The sequence below is a fragment of the Monodelphis domestica genome, chromosome 2 (assembly GCF_027887165.1).
Source record: "Monodelphis domestica isolate mMonDom1 chromosome 2, mMonDom1.pri, whole genome shotgun sequence".
Lineage (NCBI taxonomy): Eukaryota > Metazoa > Chordata > Mammalia > Didelphimorphia > Didelphidae > Monodelphis > Monodelphis domestica.
The window spans coordinates 168,284,425-168,303,810 of NC_077228.1; the positions used below are offsets into that span (position 1 = coordinate 168,284,425).

At 39.8% G+C, this 19,386-nt stretch overlaps 1 protein-coding gene and 1 pseudogene across 3 annotated transcripts in view; both read left to right on the forward strand.

Annotated features, from left to right (window-relative positions):
• Positions 1–222: 222 nt before the first annotated feature.
• LOC130457180 (inositol polyphosphate multikinase-like) lies at positions 223–1,752 on the forward strand (annotated as a pseudogene).
• Positions 1,753–8,444: 6,692 nt separating this feature from the next.
• Positions 8,445–19,386, forward strand: part of LOC103100674 (uncharacterized) — a 62,240-nt gene continuing 51,298 nt past the window's right edge. Inside the window, exons 1-3 of one of the 3 annotated variants that reach the window (XM_056816198.1) lie at positions 8,445–8,760; positions 15,520–15,852; positions 17,379–17,492. In XM_056816198.1, coding sequence (XP_056672176.1) covers positions 8,706–8,760; positions 15,520–15,852; positions 17,379–17,492 — 502 coding nt within the window. In that variant the 5' untranslated portion in view covers positions 8,445–8,705. The remainder of the gene's footprint in view (positions 8,761–15,519; positions 15,853–17,378; positions 17,493–19,386) is intronic. The other 2 variants (XM_056816201.1, XM_056816197.1) reach the window with 2 other exon arrangements.

Sequence of the window (19,386 nt, forward strand, 5' to 3'; positions counted from 1 at the left end):
GCGGCAGGATGGCCGCTTTTCCTTAGCTTCTCTAGGGGTGGTGGTGGCAGCAGCAGCTCCTGCAGCCTCAGCAGCCACCTGCGGCTGTATCCGGAACTCCGCGGGTGCGAGGCGCGTCAAGGGCGCCGGTCCCGCGCCCCAGCGCGCGCCCCAGGCAGCAGAGACAGCAGCCTGGTTCCAGGTCACGGCTCCGCCCCCCCCCCCAGAATCCCCCCCGGGGCCTGGGAGTTGGGCCCCTCCACGTTGCGGCGCCCGAGTGCCCCCAGCCCCGCCATGGCCAGGAAGACCCGAGGTCCACGGCCGCGCCTGCCCGACCGGGCCCCCTCGTTCCCAAGCACGCCCGCTGGGGCTCCCCCAGCTGCCCCACAGCCGGCGCTGCCCCACAGCCGGCGCTGCCCCACAGCCGGCGCTGCCCCACAGCCAGCTCACCTCCGCCACCACCCCCTCCTCTTCCCAATGACTGCGTCTGCTCATCAGCTTTCCGGGCATATGTATGGCAAAGACAAAGTTGGCATCTTGCAACACCCAGATGACAGTCTTGAAGCAGCTGCAGCCACCACCCCGGGGCCCGAGGGAGCTGGACTTCTACAACACAATTTATGCTGCTGATTGTGGGGACAGTGTTCTCCTAGAGCTACAAAAATATTTGCCAAAATATTATGACATCTGGTCACCACCTACTGCACCAAATGATTTATACCTAAACCTGGAAGATGTGGCACATACATTTAACAAGCCCTGTATAATGGATGTAAAGATAGGGCAGAAAAGCTATGACCCATTCGCCTCTTCAGAGAAGATTCAGCAGCAGGTCAGCAAGTACCCATTAATGGAAGAGATTGAGTTCCTGGTGCTTGGCAAGAGGGTTTATCATGCTCATTCTGATAAGTTATGAAACACAGAATCAGCATTATGGAAGAAATTTAACGAAGGAAACAAAGATGGAGTTTCCAGATGTTTTCATAATGGGTGTACTGTTTGAGAAAAGATGCAATTGCTGCTAGCATCGAGAAGATTGAGAAAATTCTTCCGTGGTTTGAAAGCCAGAGTCAACTTGACGTTTATACAAGTTCCTTACTGTTTGCTTATGAAGGTTCATCCCTGCCAACTGCATACAGATTGGGTGATGGGACTTCAGCAGAGGTCTTTTGGTCCAAAGGACAACTGCCAGGGGCGGAAGTTGTCGAGTATAACAACATTCACTTACTGAGTTCTAAAGAGAATGGAAAAGTGGGGGCTTCTGTAGGCAAAGTGTATGTGTATCATAAAGAAGCCTATTCAAAGAATCATCATGGTCAGACTTCATTGAAAGTTGAAAATGGGGAGCACGGCAATGTATGGAAAAGCAGCAATTGCATATCCCAGGAACACTTGAATGGCAATGTATTCTCTCAACTGGAAAGTCTTCTACCACCGTCCTGTAAAGCCCCCTAAAAGTACACTTGTGGAAGTGCAGATGATTGACTTTGCTCATGTGTTCCCTAGCAACAGGAAGGATGAGGGATATGTCTATGGGCTGAAACATTTAATTACTGTACTGAAAAATATTTTAGCTAATTAAATTCTTTGCTACGTTCTTTTTATGTGGCCAATGCTAATGAAGAGCAGCAACAAATCTCTGCCCTTGTAATGTTATGTAACAGATTTGTATTGTGATTCAACTACATTTTATTTGTCTTTGTACTTTGGGGTAGAAGGGTTAACTTTTAATACTCTTACTCAGGAAAATTAATGAATATCATTAGAAAACTATGAACAAATAAAATGGAGATGTTAAACAGGGTACGGTTGTGGTGTGGTACATGATAGTATGTATCTGTTTGGCCTAAGTTAAATAAAAACTCTTGAGTTTGAAGGATTTAGTTTTAGCTTCCTGTAGCAAATTCATCAGTGCATCCCGTGTCCACACAGCCTTGACATTGAGCTGTAGAAATGGAAACAGAAAGGGATTAGAAAACAGGCAGAAAACTAGAAAGAGCAAGTTGATGTCCTCAACCTCAATAGTGGCCCTGGACCAAGTTATTAAACTGGAGAAACTCTTGAATAGATGAAGTAATGATGATAAGGTCTAGATTCTTTCTTCCATGAGCCCGCTTAGGATCCAGCTCAGGAATAATACACTGGAATGCTACAAAAGAGATTGTCTATTCTTAAAATGTGCCGAGAATATTATCCACTTTGAGAAAGAAGCACCTTAGCACCTGGTGATATGCTGGTCTGAACATGGAAGAAGATGACAAGTTTTCATAAGCAAGGACGGCAGTTATAAGTATGAGTGATTATTTAGAAACATTGTTTTTCTTTGGTGTATTATAATAGGATTCTGTGCTTTTTTCATAAAATCCATCTTTCTGCTATTGTTATTCAAGTCAGTAGAAATAGTCTTACATTTCTGATCATACCCAAAGATGACTTAAACCTTTAGAATCCAACTTTATCTAGGAAAGATGCCACTTTGAACACATTCTTAGATATTTTTATATAAATTGAAAAATTGGATTCTTAAGTATTTGTGGTAAGTGAACAAGGAAAAAAAAAACTTTCATAATGCCAAAAGCTTTTTTTTTTTGAGATTGCATATCTGAAACTTTTCCCATTCATTTTTGGTAAGGTCAAGGGGCTACATTTTGTAGTCTTCTTTTGGTTGTGATCAAGTCAGTCATAATTTGAAAGACTTGTTTATAATGGAAAATGCCATTTGGAGTTCATTTGAGCTTAGTTTCAGTTTTGCTTAAAGGTGAAAATGTAAGGCAAAACACTTTGAGTTCTGGTTCCTAGGTTGGTTTTCCAGCATCTTACAAACTATAGTCAGAGTCTGCTGAAAAAAAGTCCATCAGAAATCCTTTGATCTTTTTGTTTTTAGGGGCCTAAACTAAGTTGAAGAGGAGGTGTTGATTATGGCTTTTAAAAAATCTTTTCCTGTTGCAATCCATATCCTTATCCTTGTGTTTTGCTTCATTTCTAACTTTGCCACATTCCAGGAAAATATTTGCTTGGCCATGGGTTGGTTTTTGGGTCTTTCACACAATCGATAGGTTTTTGTTTTAAACCACTGGTAAGGGTGAGAGTTATTTGTTTTTCTAAACCCTAGGGTTGATTTCTTTCTTTTTTACTTTGGGGGGGGAGGGGAGGGCTTTGAGATAGAGCTGGGGAGAGAGGGGAGGATGATGAGAATGATCTTGACTTCCTAACTAAGAGACCCAACTGCAGAATACTCCAGTTTAAGAAAATAAAGCTCCTCTGTATGAGTTCATTTTGTGATTGAAAGGTACCTCAATAAATTCAGCCTCTTTTCTAAATCTGGTTGCGTTTTACAGTTTTATCAATAAAGAAAATAAGTGCAGTTGACTCAGTAGTTGTTTAGTTTTGAGAATTGGCCCCAAATCCTCTGATAGAAGTGATTGGGTTTTTGTCATATGTTCTCCCTGCCTTAAGCTGCATCCATCATGAGGCCAGCAGAATAATGGGGAAATCTTTGGTTTGAAAAAGAAAAGCAAAGACCGATCAAATCCAAGAAATCTCCTTAACAACGATCATTAACATTTTGAGTTCATTAAACCCTTAATTCAGAAGATTAAGGTTATTTTAAGCCTGATTTAAATATGGCAAGAGCCTTTGTGTAGAATGGCATTTATGTATCAACTGTGATTTAGATAAAGTTGTATTATTTGCAGACTATTTTTGTTGTTGTTGCACATTCTAGATCAGTAAAGTATGGAATAAACACACCAGAATTGTTAACACCTGTTATTGCAGGTATATTTTTATTTTTATATTTTTTATTTTTGGCAAGTTTACTGATCACTGAAATCCAATTTTTACATGAAAAGAGTTACTGTTATCTTTTTTCAGGGATGGGATTAGATTTTAATTTTTTTTGTTTACATTTTGATGTCATTGTCAACCAAGACCCCCTTTGTAAATTCTTTATGTAGCATATGTGAATCAGATTAGATTTGGTTGGTCTTCCAGTCAAGATGGCGGCTTAGAGAGAGCTAAAGTTCAGATCTCTGGAAACCCTTCCTTACCGATCTCAAACTGTATGCTCCTAGGGCACCAAAATTCAAAGCAAACAACAGGATAGATCCCGGGAACCCTCCTCCTGGACCTGGATCAAAAGGTACAGCCCCCCAAAACCCAGAACCCGAGATCATTCGGATCTAAGGGGTAGGCAGAAGGAAGGTCCCCGGACTCATCCCCCCCAACCCAGAGCACTGAGTCCGAGGCAGCAGCGGGAACCTAAGAGCCAGCAAAAGGACCTCAAGGTTGGCTATTCTGAAGGCCGCATCCTGAAAACAACCTGAGCCAGTCACGGGGGCAACCAGACAGCAGGGAAACAGAGAGAGACAGAGGGGAGCCTGTAGCCCCCTGGCTGGATCCTTCCATCTGAGTCTCAGAAGGTCCCTGCATCAGGACACACTCAGTCCAACCCAGCTGAAGTTAATCCTATCAGGAGCCCTTGGAGCTCGGGAAACCACGGCCCCTCCCTTCTCAGAGTACAGGCTCATCTGGCCCACAAAGGCTCTGAGATACCTTGTGGATAGTGCCAAGCCAGGCTCAGAGCATAGAAGTAAGGCAACGAAGAAGCATCCGGAGGGAACTGAGAGCAGTAACACCCGCAAACAGACAATTTGCCTGGGGCTAAAGCCTCTGAACACCAGACAGAGATAAGAAAAGCTAGACCTCCCCACTCAAATAGAGATGGAAAACAGCACAGAAAAACCTCAAAACTCCAAGAAAAACAAGAAGAAGGGGGCGACTTTGGACACATTTTATGGAGCAAAAATACAAAATACAGAGGAGATAGAAGAGGAAACACAAGCAAATGCTCCAAAACCTTCCAAAGGAAATGGAAACTCTCCACAAACCCATGAAGAATTTGAATCGGAAATGATCAAAAAGATGGAAGCCTTCTGGGAGGAAAAGTGGGAAATAATGCAAAAGAAATTCACGCATCTACAAAACCAGTTTGACCAAACTGAAAAGGAAAACCAGGCTTTAAAGGTCAGAATCAGCCAACTGGAAGACAACGAGCATGTAAAAGAGCAAGAATTAATAAAGCAAAGCCAAAAGACCAAGAAATTAGAAGAGAACATAAAATATCTCACTGACAAGGTCATAGACTTGGAAAATAGAGGGAGAAGAGACAATTTAAGAATAATTGGACTACCAGAAAAGCCAGAAATAAACACCAAAATCGACATTGCAATACAAGATATAATGAAAGAAAATTGCCCAGAGATTCTAGAACAAGGGGGCAATACAGGCACTAAAAGAGTTCACAGAACACCTTTTACACTAAACCCCCAAAAGACAACTCCCAGGAATGTAATTGCCAAATTCCAAAGCTTTCAAGCAAAAGAAAAAAATCTTACAAGAAGCCAGATTAGATTTGGTTGAACAACTGTCTTCAAGTTAAAAACCAATTATCAATATTTAGGGATTTGTGCTAAAATTAACCACTATGGAGACTCATATTCACTAGTTAGCAAACATTTGAGTATACAAGAGTTTTAATTTTAAGTAATAAGCATGATAGAGATCTGAGTTGTCATCATTATCAAAGGAGACATCACAAATACTGATTTTTAGCATATTTCCTGTGAATGCACCCACTCAGAGGACTTTCTGAGAATTGTGATAACTTTGTAAAAGTTTCGCTAATAAAATTGAAATTATACAATAGTTTTTATAACAAAGTATTTACATTAATTGGTATTTTTAATATGGATGGAAGTTGCATAGATTACAATGAATCACAAACTATTAAGCAATTATAAAATGTTCAATATTTTATCTAGTTTTACAAAACAAACTACTATGAAAACTTGTATATTAAATTGCTTTAACATGGAGTTTGTATTTTCAACTCGATGTTCATTAATTTTTATATATGTACAGAAAGATCATATTTTTTTTCTTTTTTACACATTACCAGTCCACAATTTCCAGGTTTTAGATTGCAAACAAGTAAAGCTTTTTGACCTCTCAGCATGGATATAAGTGAATGTTTTAAAGGATTGACATTACCCAAGGTGCTGGATTTCAAAGTTCTTTTTATGTATTTGGAATAATATTTTTTAAAAATCTAGATGAGAGGAAAGTGGATAGAACCATTAAGATATTTGCTGTCAAATAACAGAAATCTAGTTTACAGTGTCTATTTTAAGGAGTTGCCATCACCTTTCATCAATACTTTTGCCATTTGCTAATATAAAATTTTGTTTGCTTCTCAAATTCTTTACATTACCTGGCAATTACCTTCCCTATTGAGTGCCTTCAACACTTGATTTGGCATCTTTGTAACCTTATTTAGAGAATCAATGATATCCCAGGATGGAGTTTTCATGAGGCTTGTAATGTCAAAGCTAATACGTAAAAAATGTCAAATGTTCAAAAAACATGGAACCCTTCCAATACTTCATGTGATAACAAATGAAATGTCTTATTAAAACTCAGTCACAATCTAAGAAAAAAATAATAAAATTTTTAAATGTGATTATTTTCAGAGATCAAATTTAGTTTGATATTTAGAAGATGCAAATTATTTTTTTAAAAACCTCCAAAAAACTTTTAGATAAATTCGTGTTGAGTTACAAAATGTATCAAGCATTCAGAGTTGAGATGGCTACTAAAATATGGCTGGAAATGTTTTGAGTTCATATTTTACAACAGCATTACCCCTACTCAATCCTAGAGTTTGTGTAATGATTATAGATAACATCCAAAGGCCTTAAGTTTGTTTTTTTTTTAATTTCTTATCCAGATGGTACGTTTTATGTATAATGTTCATTCAATGATGTATAAAGTAGGATAATGTAGTAAATTACTGTGAAGTACATTCCATTCCATATCCACAAGCAAAATAATACACATTTTTATCATAAACAATTAAATAATATTGTATTAATATTTATTTTAGACCTTGGTCATCCTCTGTGTTTTCAAAGTGCAACTACTTTGAATTTGATAGTAAGAATAAAAGTTCTTTTTTGGAATGTAGGCAAAATGACTAACTTGTAATATGTACTATTAATGTTTTAGAAAGGTTAAGGGCTCCTGTTCTTGGAGTCAATGTTAAAATCAGTTCTTCTCGATTACTTTAATAGACTCTGATATGGGGGATTATACTCAAGGGATTAAACAGTAATTAGTGCTTTCAAGTCTTTTCTTTGAACTTTTATAGTTGTTGGGTTGAGTTTTAATCTGGTGTTCACCTACAGTATGTATTAACAGTTTTAATATGAAGTGAAATGTTCTATAACCAATGTATATTGCACCTGCATATAAGAAAATCAAGTGCACAAAGACACTTTATTACACCGGGAACTGGACTGGAAAGTGCATGAGAACATGTGAAATTGCACCTAAAGTTTTGTTATTAACTGATGATTATAAAAACTGAAAAGCTAAATTTATTGTACTTGAATGAATGTACTTAGTCTGGTCTTAGTTACTTTGATTTAAATGTCTAAATGATGTCTTCTTAAAACGTCTTTGACTGTAATCCATGCTGTTGCTATTGGGGGGCCATTATTGGACTGCAGAGGTTGATGATATGTAAGTTGTGTTCATTTTATAGAATCATCTATACCAATTTTTTAATTTAAGTGTTAGAGAATCCTAATAGCTGCATATTTGGCAAATTATTAAAAATTTCAGTGCTGTTTCCCCCTTGATTTGTAGCAAAAAAAAAAAGGAGCAGAACCAGGAGAACATTGTACACAGAGACTGATATTCTGTGGCACAATCCAATGTAATGGACTTCTCTACTAGCAGCAATACAATGATCCAGGACAATTCTGAAGGACTTACAAGAAAGAATGCTATCCACATTTAGAGGAAGATCTGTGGGAGTATAAACACAGAAAAAAAAAAACAACTGCTTCATCACATGGGTGATGGGAATATGACTGGGGATGTAGACTCTATAAACAATCACCCTAGTGCAAATAGTAATAATATGGAAATATCTTGCGTTTCAGCTATGGGAGGGGGTTTGGGGGAGAGAAGGGAAAGAATATGATTTTTGTAATCCTGGAAAAGTTCTCTAAATGAATCAATTAAATAAAATTTTAAAAAAAAGAGTCCTGGCACCGTTCTGCAGGACGCATCAAGAAGCACTTTTCGTCACGTGGCCCCTGCAATTTTAAGAACTAATTTCTTCATTGGATTTTTCTTTGACACACACTTTCATTCACCGAGGCTAGGAAACTTCTCTAAAGACCGGGCGGGGGAGCCCAGGACTAAAAAAGGGGATAATTGGGTTGTCATGCAGAGCTCGCAGCTTGGTGGGACCAGTGGGAACCAAGATTAAAAGGCATAGAGTCTTCAGAAAAGCGGGGACTATTTGCTCTTCGAGTTCGCGGAGTGGGCGGGGCGGGGCTGGAGGGGGCGGGGTGACTAAAGGAGCATGGAAATTCAAGGAACTGGGGGATTCAAGTTGCGGGTACTGGAAGCGCCAGGAGGACCGGGCTGTAAGAAGACTGGGCTGAGTTCTGCACTTTGTGGTGGAACTAGTCGGACCCAAGATTAAATAAAGAGCATAGCAGGAAAAGGGAAGACTATTTGCTGATGAAAGATTAAAGCGGGCCTGTACTGGGCGGAGCGATGCAGCAGTGAGAGGATCAGTCTATTGGCTGATGAAGTTTGCTTGAGAACAGCTGCAGTAGTCTTTCCACGGTCTGAGGACGGAAGCAACCTCGATGTCTCCATCTCTCTGTCTCTGGCTTCTCCTGTGTTCTCTTAGTAACCTCACAGGTCAGTGACCGCACTCACCGGGTTTCTCCCTATTATCTGGGCCTCTCTGCTGCTGTTCAGGAAGGTTTTGAGGTCCGGGGTGGGGGGGTTGGGGGGGGGGGGTGGAGACAGTATATGAGGAGAGAAGGGGGCAGGGCAAGGAAAGGGGAGGAGAAAAGAAGGGCGACAGGAAAGGTAAGAGAAGGGAGAAGAAAGGAAAAAGATTGAGAAAGTGGGAGAGGAAGAAAGAGAGAGAGAAAGAGAGGAAACAGGATGGAGGAGAGAGAAGAAAGAAGGGCAGAAAGAGGAAGTGAAGAGGTGAGAGAATGAGAAATGAAAGAAGGGGAAAGAGAAGAGAGGAAAGAGAGGGAACGGAAAAGAGAGGGAGAGAGTAAAGAAAAGAGGAGAGAGGTGGTGGGGGGAGGAAAAGAAAATGATTTTTGTTTCCAATGAATAATGTTTGGAAATGACCAAATAAAATAATGTTTATTAAAAAAAAAAAAGAAAAGAGGAGAGAGCACATAGGAAAGATGGGGAGAGGGAGCAACGGAGAGAAAGAAGCAGAGAGAAGAAACACACACATAGTAGAGTGTCTCCCAAAATTGTACTACTGGCATGTTGGAGGTAGACTTATACGTGTATGTGTGTGTATTATGAGTGTGCTTAATATCTATGTCTGTGTTGTATATATTAAGCATACACACAAATATACTGAAGTATACATATATAGTTTAATATTACATAATCTAAGGTGAAGAAAAAACTATTAGATGGGAGATAGTTCTGAATAAAGGAGAAATAATTAAAAATAACTCTGAAGCAGGCAATTGTGGGTTACAGGATGTTGCTGGTGTCTTTGGTTGAATTAGCAAGATTTGGTGAAGTGAAAAAATAATGTGAATAGATGGTGATATCCACTATAGGAAACTGAGTTAGATAATCCTCAGTTGTTGTTATAATTATAAATCTTCAAGGTTGTCTCCAAAGTTACTCAGAATGAACCGAAGATGGATGAATTCACTCAGAGCAGAGTATTGCTCTGAGGTAACCCTCAGAGCCCACCAAGTAGGATCTCCAGGTAAAACTTCTCTTAGGCAATGTTGGTAAGCAGGTCTAGCTAGATAGTTGATAAGATATTCTCTCAGGTCAACAGGTATCTCCAAGATCCCTTCCAGGATTCTTGGAATGAGCTCATGCCAGTATCTCTGGAGACAGTATCCAACATTCCTAAACTTAACCTTATAAAAGTTTATCTTTTTCTAATCCTATCCTTGTAGAAGGAAAAAGTTTAGATGGGATGATAGCCTTCCCTTGAGCATTCTGAGTTTGAGAAAGAAAAAGACCCTGTAGGTCTTCTCCAGACCTATATTTCCTTTTCCCCTTGTCCTAAGTAAGTAAAGTGTCATTATTTCTTCCTCCCTGCCCTATCATGATTGCCAGTGGCACAGGCACTTACATTGCTGGAGGGAAGGATTCAGTCTCAGCAGGATGTGAGGAGGGGCTATCTTCTCCCGGAGAGGCACAAATTTAGCAACTGAGATGTGAGAAACTGGGGAAAGGAAAAAAAAAAAAGGACACAGTCCCAGGACCTGGATTTGAATCCTGCTTCCAGGACTTATGAGCTATAGGACTTTTGGCTCATCCTCTTTGGGCCTTTGGTTCCTCATCTATAAAATGAAGGTGGCCCCTAATATCTCCTCTGGGTGTAAATGAATGACTCTATGACTTGGCCTTGTAGGCAAATGGTCTTTCCATTACTATGATATTTAACCTGTATTATGTCAATTTAACCCTACCTCGGAAACAAGCACCTACCATGTGCCATATCCTTTGAAAAATGCATTACAAATATGATCCCATTTAATCTTGCCAACAACCCTATGAGGTAGGTGTTATGATACCCATTTTACAGTTGAAGAAACAGAGGCAGATAGAGGTTAAATGACTTGCATCTCCACCAAGAGACACCTGGAAAACTGCTATTCCATTAGCTCCAGAGGGGCTACTCTACTAGCCCCTGAGATTATCCATCAGCCCCCAGGCTATTTCACCAGCTATTAGGCTATTATACCACCATAAACCTCTTCTTCAAATAAAATTCTTACTTCTAGAAAGAACAGAGTTTGAGTCTGCCATTCTTGAGGCAAGACCCTATTATGAACTTGGGTATATTTCTCCTACAACCCTAAGCGCCCTTAGTTCTCTCTGGGTAGATTAGTTTGAAACGTTTCTCCTACCACAGCTTTTCATCCCACTCCCCACAGCTACCTCCTGTTGCTGCTGATCCAGCCTGTTGCTGCTGATCTACACTCCTGCTGCTAAATCCCTGAGTAGTCCCAGCTGCCTACTCCTGCCACTTCTGCCACTCTTGTTCCTCCTCTTCCTGCTGCTGCTGCTACATCTTTAGAACACACAAGCTGGGAATACTTGGAGCTGCTCTCTGGGCAGCTGGTAAAGTACATTGCCAATAGCTAAATGCTTGCTCACTGCTTGCCTTGAAAGCCTTGGTGTGTTTCCCTTAGGCAATAATTAGCCTCCTAACCTGAGGAGAGCTTCTACCTTCTTAACTCCTTGTCCACCAGGGGAAGCAAGCTACTCCCTGGCATTTTACCCTTAGGGGGAAGGGGAAGGAAGGTTACTCTTCCAAATAGGAAGTAGAATTGCAAGCATCGCCCGCTCTATGAAAGAGCAGTGCATTACCTATTTCAAACAGCTCCCAGTTTTAGGATGTTTTTTCTTCCTACCATTCCTGGGTGCACTGGTCCTAGCAATTAGCTTGCCTGAGATTGAGGGGAGAAATTCATCTCCCTATACCCCCTTACCATTCTAGCCTGCCCAGTCTTTACAATACATCCAATATAGGATTCCTCCACACTATGTTCATCGTGGAATTTTCCTTCACTATGGGAGATCCCAGAGGTGTAACTAAAGGAACCTAAATGGATAATGATCCTGGGGAGGGGAAGGAACCTTAAAGAGTGTGGAAGTGAAATTTTTAAGCCTTTTCAGATTCCATTGTTTTATAGAAATCTCTGTATCAGAATTGGAAAAAAGGGAATTTTGAATTCAGTGCCTGTATCCTTGTAACATATATTGCATTTTCTGATTGTTTAAAGATTTTGTTTGTTAAGTTCTGTTATACTATGTATACTTTAAGGTACTGTGTTTTCACGATTAGCTATATATGCTGTTATATACTCCTTTATTTGTGCCTCCCCATATGACTGGACTGGAGAAAATACCATTTTAAAAATCCAGGAACATTTAAAGATCTAAAAAAATTTCATTAAATTGATTTTAAGGGGCCTTCCGGAATGAAGTGCCACCTCCACATTTATACAAATCTGAAGTGATTTTCACTATTGTAGTCCTCACTTCTGTAAAAATAAATTAGCGAGCTGTAAAATAAAATACTTAGATGAAAAAGCTGTTCCAATATAGGTTCAAAACTGTTTAACTCAATAATTAGGTTCAAACTGTTCGGATACTTTTGATAGATGAAATCAAAAGTATCCTCAGTGATGAAGTGAAGCTCAAATGTGAACTTCCCTTCAGGGCCAGGCGCAAGGGCGCTAAAGAGACTCTTATTATAAACATAAAATGTTTATTGAAATATATAAGGATAAATAAAGGATTTCTAATTCTAAGGGATTTTAAATCCACCCAAATAAATTCCCAGGTTCCACAAGGAACTGCTTCTCCTGTGTTTCACAGGCTACACTAATCCTCCCTGATCTAACTAATCCAAATTTATTCTATCTAAATAAAAACTACCGCTATTATCCTTATAAATCTTAACTTTGCCTTCAAGTGATAAAAATAGCAAAGGCTAGCTGGTTGAGTCTCAATAAGAATTCAGTTAGGACTCAAGTCTTAATAGACTCAGAGTCCAAACCAAAGACCAGGTTTTTCTTTGGTCTTCTCAGCTATAAACCAATCTATAAAACCGCAATAGATAGTCACTAGTGTTTCACAGGTTGGGAAAGGAAAACACTGAGCTCCTTCAGATCTTTCCCTCAGACAGAGAGAGAAGCAAAGATGTTACCTCCTCCAGCCCTGAGAGAGAGTCTCTGAGAGTATGTGTCTGCCAACTGCCAGAGACCAACTCCCAAATGCCAGAGAGAGTAAATGACACAGAAAAATGGTTATAAGTGTCAGCAGTTTGAAATTAACATGCTCTCTCAGCTCTGCTTCAAACGCCAATTCTTTTCTCAAGCTAGACTAATAAAACAATAATTATTTTCTAATTTCATCCTTACATCTCCAAAATACAATGGATGGGACATATAAAAGACATACCTTTAGAGCTGTTACAGTCTCATGCCAAAGGAGGGAGCAAACCCAAGGGATTTGATTACCCAGTTATGGAGTTTCTTGAAGTATTGCACATTAACTCTTGTAAATCTTGAAATTTCTCAGACTTGTGAATGTTAAAATTTTCCACATTGAGGAATCCTTGATTGGAACAAATTCCCTACTGGGAAACATTCCCAATTTTGATGTGAGAACTCGCCAGGATCAGAAATGGGAGGACCTCTACTCCACCCGTACTTAAGACTGCTTTAGGGGAGAAAACTCCTTGCTAAACAAAGAAAGTACTTGGACCCATGCTTATAATAAGGCAAGGAGTTCTTTGAGCCATGCCTGTTTTTTAGAATTGATACAATGAGATGCTAGGTACCTAAAAGGGTCGGGCAAGTTTTGTCTTAATGAGATTAGTTGACTCAGCTGTGTTTTCACTGGTTCAGACTTACTGAGGAGATTAGTCGAGTTAGCAGGAGTTCAGATGGGCAGTCCTTTGGAAAACGTCTACAGTGATTGGTAGATGTAAGGACTTAGGGGAGGTGACATAGGAGAAAAACCCCTATATAAGAAAAAGCAGAATCTCTTGAGAAAAAAATCCTTTTGGAGGATCTCTGATGAGGATCGCTTGGGAAGAATCTCTTGAGAGAGGCTCTGGAGAAGGGAAGCTCTTGGAGGACAATCTCTAAGGAGGTCTCGCTGGAGCTCCTCTGAGGGGACTCTGTCCCTCTGGAGGCTCTGGAGAGGAACAGTCTCTGGCTGGAAGGCTCTTTAAGGAGGACTCTGGCTGGAACTCTCTCTGGTGAAGTCAGCTGAGATGGAGCTGGCCTGGTGTCACTAGAATCCTTGCTTAGACAGACCTTGTGGTGAGTGTTAAAAGACTGACTGACTGATCTCTCTTTCTTAAGACTCAGGTCTAGGCCATGTTGGCTTAAGGCCCTTCATACTTATTTCCTTTTTCTCTCTTTCTCTCATTTCTTTAATTCCACATTTGTATTAATTAAAATCTCTATAAAACCCAGTTGACTTGGGTATTTGAATAATTGGGAATATTTCCCTGGCAACCACCTTATATTTGATTTAAAAACCAAGACACTGTAGTGAAACATTTTCTGCGGTCAAATTTACTCACCCTCTCTTATATCTATCACAATTTATATCTTCCACCATTTTAACTCACTACAGTTTACAACATCACTCCTTTAACTGTTACAGTTTAAGGCCTTCAACCATTTTAAATCTAACACTCTTACACCTCTAATATATTTTCTTCAGGCATGTCTTACCCTTCATGACCAAAATAGTGGCAAAGATAATGGAGTTGTTTTTCATTTCCTTCTCCAGCTCATTTTACAGATGTGAAAACCTGAGGCAAACAGGATTGCCCAGGTCATATAATTAAGTGTCTAAATGCAGACTGAACTCAGGTTTTCCTAACACCAGACCCATTACCCTATCCACTACCCTTCCCCTAACTGCTCACCTCTAACATATACTATTTGTGGAAACTAAGCAAGTCACCCAAACTCCCAGTGCCCCAGGAAACATTCCTCTAACCTGTCTGAGGCTGATCATAGATTCATAGGTGTTGAACCTGAATAGACCCCAGAGGTCATCTAGTCCAACTACCTTATTTTACAAATTAACTGATCCTCAGCAACTGACTTGTCTAAAGAGCAAAAACAATCAAAATGTGAGTTTCTCAAGCCCCAGGCCAGTGCTGTTTTTCTCTATCAAAGAAAGCTCACTGAGACCATGAAACCAAAGTTGGGGACTCTGACTATAATTCCAATATGCTTTTCTAATCCAACATAAGTCTCACCATCTGATCTAAAGGAAGGTCAGGATTCAGACAGATGCATCTGAGGAAGGGAGGTGTTCCATCCACATAGACCAAAACTGGTCTATGTGAAAACAGGGAAGTGAAAAATGGGGTATGTAGTTTGAGGAGGTAGCTAATAGTCAAGTTTGACTGGAACCAACAACAAATAAGAGAAACGAATATTAGAACACTGGAAAAAGAAGCGGATTGGGGATATCATAATCTCATCTCATCCATGAAAGCTTTGGAGCATGGGAAAGTAATGGTCAGGGCTCTGCCTTACTTTGGCAACTCTGTGGAGGATGAATTAGGAGACTATTCTTCCAGTCCAAGCTAGAGGTGATAAGAGCTTGATCTAGTGTGATGACTCTGTGCATGAAAATAATGGATTATATAGGACAGGTGGAGGAAGAATGTAAAATCTGAACCCAGATCTGTAGATCTGGTTGATCAGGAGCATGGTGCAGCCTTCAACAGGAATGAAGACTGGAGAAGGCTCAGGTTTGGAGAAGTCAATGACTTCAAATTCACTCATGACTCTCACATGCCTCTGGGACATGCAAGTGGTTCTTGGACATGGGATTCCCTGGTCCATCCCAGGTGAGTATGGCCACTCTTACTGTACTCTGATGAGTCTCACTTCTATCCTGACACAGGCACCATTGTCTCTGCAGTGGAGATATCCTCTCTGAATGGGACCGTGGGAAAATCTATCCTGCTCTGTATAGCCACAGATTATGGAAATGAGACTCGGTCAATTGAATGGATTGATAAGACTCGCAATCAACTCCTGTTCAAGATCCAGCCAGGGGAAACTGAGTCAAATTGGACTACCGCCCAGGACACATACAAAGGGAGGCTGTCTGTACATGATATGCGTTGTCTGAAGATTGAGAATCTGACCTCTGAAGACAGTGGTCTCTATGAAGTAGAAATCAAGTTGAACACTGGAGAAATAAAACCTCAGATCTTCAATGTGACTGTGTCTGGTAGGAAACTTTCTCATCCCAGCAGAGAACCAGATGGGTTTTCAGCCCACCCTCCCCCCAGCTATTAACAACCTTCTTCTACTCTACCACATTCAGAGCTTTCCAAAACCTGTCTTGCCTCCAACTTTGTCCTTTGAAAAGAGAAGGAGAAAGGAAGCTGTTCTATATTGTAGTAAGATAGAAGGTAGAAAACAGCCTGGAGAAACCTTCTCAATTTCACCTATTTGAAGGAAGGAAAGTGAGGCAAGCCACTTACCCCTGTTTGCCTCAGTTTTCTCATCTGCAAAATGAACTAGAGAAGGAAAGCCCCTCTGTCCCTTGGTTTGGCTTTCCTGTCAGAAGCCAGTGAATAAACTGGGCTAACTGAAAGACAGCTTGACTTTCTCTGGAAAGAAGTCAGTCTCACTGAGCTAATCAGTCACTCATTCCTACCCCAATTCCTTTCTTGTAGGCAAATTTCCCTACCCTATGGTTTGAAAGGGCTCCAGAATTGGGGGGGGGGGAGGGACATTGTCACTATGTTATGAGGGCCCTGGTTCTTTTTTTTTTTTTGTAAATTTTATTTAGTCAATTTAAAACATTATTCCTTAGTTACAAGAATCATTCTTTCCCTCCCTCCCCTCCCCCACCCCATAGCTAACATGCAATTCCTCTGAGTATTACATGTGTCCCTGATCAGAACGTATTTCCATGTTGTTGATGTTTGCACTAGGATGATCATTTAGATTCTACATCCCCAATCATATCCCCCTCGACCCATATAATTAAGCAGTTGTTTTTTCTAATGTGTTTCTACTCCCACAGTTTTTCCTCTGAATGTGGATAGTGTTGTTTCTCATAGATCCCTCTGAGTTGTTCAGGACCACTTTATTGCCACTAATGGAGAAGTCCATTACATTCGATTGTACTACAGTGTATCAGTCTCTGTGTACAATGTTCTCCTGGTTCTGCTCCTTTCGCTCTGCATCACTTCCTGGAGGTTGTTCCAGTTCCCATGGAATTCCTCCTGTTCATTATTTCTTTGAGCACAATAGTATTCCATCACCAACATATACCACAATTTGTTCAGCCATTCCCCAATTGAAGGGCATCCATGATGCTAAGAGAAGATAGAGGAGATGGAGAGGATGGACTAGAGGAAAGAGTAAAGGACCTGAGAGAGAAGGGAAGGTTCCTGGGGAGATGTTAAGGAAGTAGTTCAGGTGCTGAATAAACAATGGAGGATACCTAAATCCTTTCTAATCTGATATTAATTCATATCTCCTCTGGTCCTCTCCTCTTTTTCTATGCCCTCTCTTGAAACCACCCAAGCCTTTGCCTTCTTTGCCCTCTTTCTCTCCCAGTTCTTTCCTTCTCAATCTCCTGGAAGTTCTACGAAGAGTATAATCTCTGCCAGTCTCCATCCCTGTTCCCTAATTGTTCCCACCCCACATGCTACCTTCAGCCTACCTCCATCTACCACCTAGTTCTCAATCCACCTTCCAAGTCACAGACTGATTCTTGTTCGTCCTGACTTATTTTTCTAGGCACTGTGACTACAGAATCCAACATGAAACCACGGAATTACTGGATCTCAATTGGCATCCCAGTGGTTATAGTCTGTGTTGTCCTCCTAGGGATCGAAGTCCTGAAGTATAAAGGTAAAGTTTGCTCTTGGAAATTTCTAGGTCACCTGAAAAATCCAGGTGGATGAGAGTGCTGGGGCAATGGGGTCGGGGGAGAATTACACTGGTTTTACTTTGGGGAGCAAAAGAGAGAAGGAGGGCCTTGAGCCCTGGATATTCTATTCATGGAAGGGTTATGACCAGCCTGTTCTTTGACATTGACTCTTCTCATCTCTAGGCATTTAAAAAAAAGGAAAGAAAGAAAAACATCACAAGTATGGACAACCTGTCCAGATCAAGAAACCCAAATTGGGGAAACATAAAAGTAAAGCTGTTCTGTACTAGAGAGATATATATGTATACATACGTGTATATATGTATGTCATGGACAAGAATGAAGTCAGCCAGGTATAAGTAGAAGAGGAACAGGAACTTGCCTCTTAGTCTTAGTTTTATGCTTTAATTCTAATCCAAAGAAAGAGGCTTCTGACAAAGAATTTGCTTCTGGTGGCTAGGAAATCAAAGTAAGAGAAAAGAATTAAGTATAAAGCAAACTGCATAGAAAGGATAATTCTGTTTCAAAGTGATTGACACATCAAGAAATCTCCTAAGTCCTACTAAATTCTTTTTATGACACAAATATGGTACTGATACCTAAGCCAGGAAGGGCAAAAACAGGGAAAGAAAATTACAGATCAATCTCCTTAATGAACATAGATGCAAAAATCTTAAATAAAATAGTAGCAAAGAGACTACAGCAATATATCACAAAGATTATTCACTATGATCAGGTAGGATTGATACCAGGAATGCAAGGCTGGTTTAATATTAGGAAAACGATCCACATAATTGACTATATCAATAATCAGACTAACAGAAATCACATGATTGGAGTCAGCTGGGTAGCTCTGTGGATTGAGAACCAAGTCTAGAGATGGAAGGTCCTATGTTAAAATCTGCTCTCAGACACTTCCTAGCTGTGTGATCTTGTGCAAGTCACTTAACCCCAATTGCCTATCCCTTACTGCTCTTCTGTCTTAGAATCAAAGTGTTGATTCTAAGGCAGAAGGTAAGGTTTTTAATTTAAAGGAGGAAAAAAATCACATGATTATCTCAATAGATGCAGAAAAAGCCTTTGACAAAATACAACACCCTTTCCTATAGAAAATACTAGAAAGCATAGGAATAAAAGGGTCTTTCCTCAAAATAATAAGTAGTATTTATTTAAAACCAGCAGCAAGTATCATCTGCAATGGGTATAAGTTGGAAGCCTTCCCAGTAAGATCAGGAATGAAGCAAGGATGCCCATTATTACTATTATTTAAGATTATACTAGAAATGCTAGCTTTAGCAATTAGAGAAGAAAAAGAAATTGAAGGAATTAAAGTAGGCAGTGAGGAAACTAAACTATTACTCTTTGTAGATGATTTGATGGTATTCTAAGAGAATCCAAGAAAATCAACTAAAAAGCTACTTGCAATAATTAATAACTTTAGCAAAGTTGCAAGACACAAAATAAACTCACATAAATCATCAGCATTTCTATATATTTCCAACAAAAAGCAGCAGCAAGAATTAAAGAAATTCCATTTAAAATCACTCTAGGCAATATAAAATACTTGGGAATCTTATTTGCCTAGACAAATACAGTTTAATATGAACACATTTACAACACTTTTCACATAAATAAAATTAGGTCTAAACAATTAGAACAACATTAATTGTTCATGAGAAGGCCAAGCTAATATAAGAAAAATGACAATCCTATGTAAACTAATTTACTTATTCAGTGCCAAACTACCAAATAATATAAAAGCTACCAAAAAACTATTATAGAACTAGAAAAAATATCAACAAAATTCATCTGGAAGAACAAAAGGTCAAGAATATCAAGGGAACTAGTAAAAAAAAAGTGATAGATGGTGGCCTA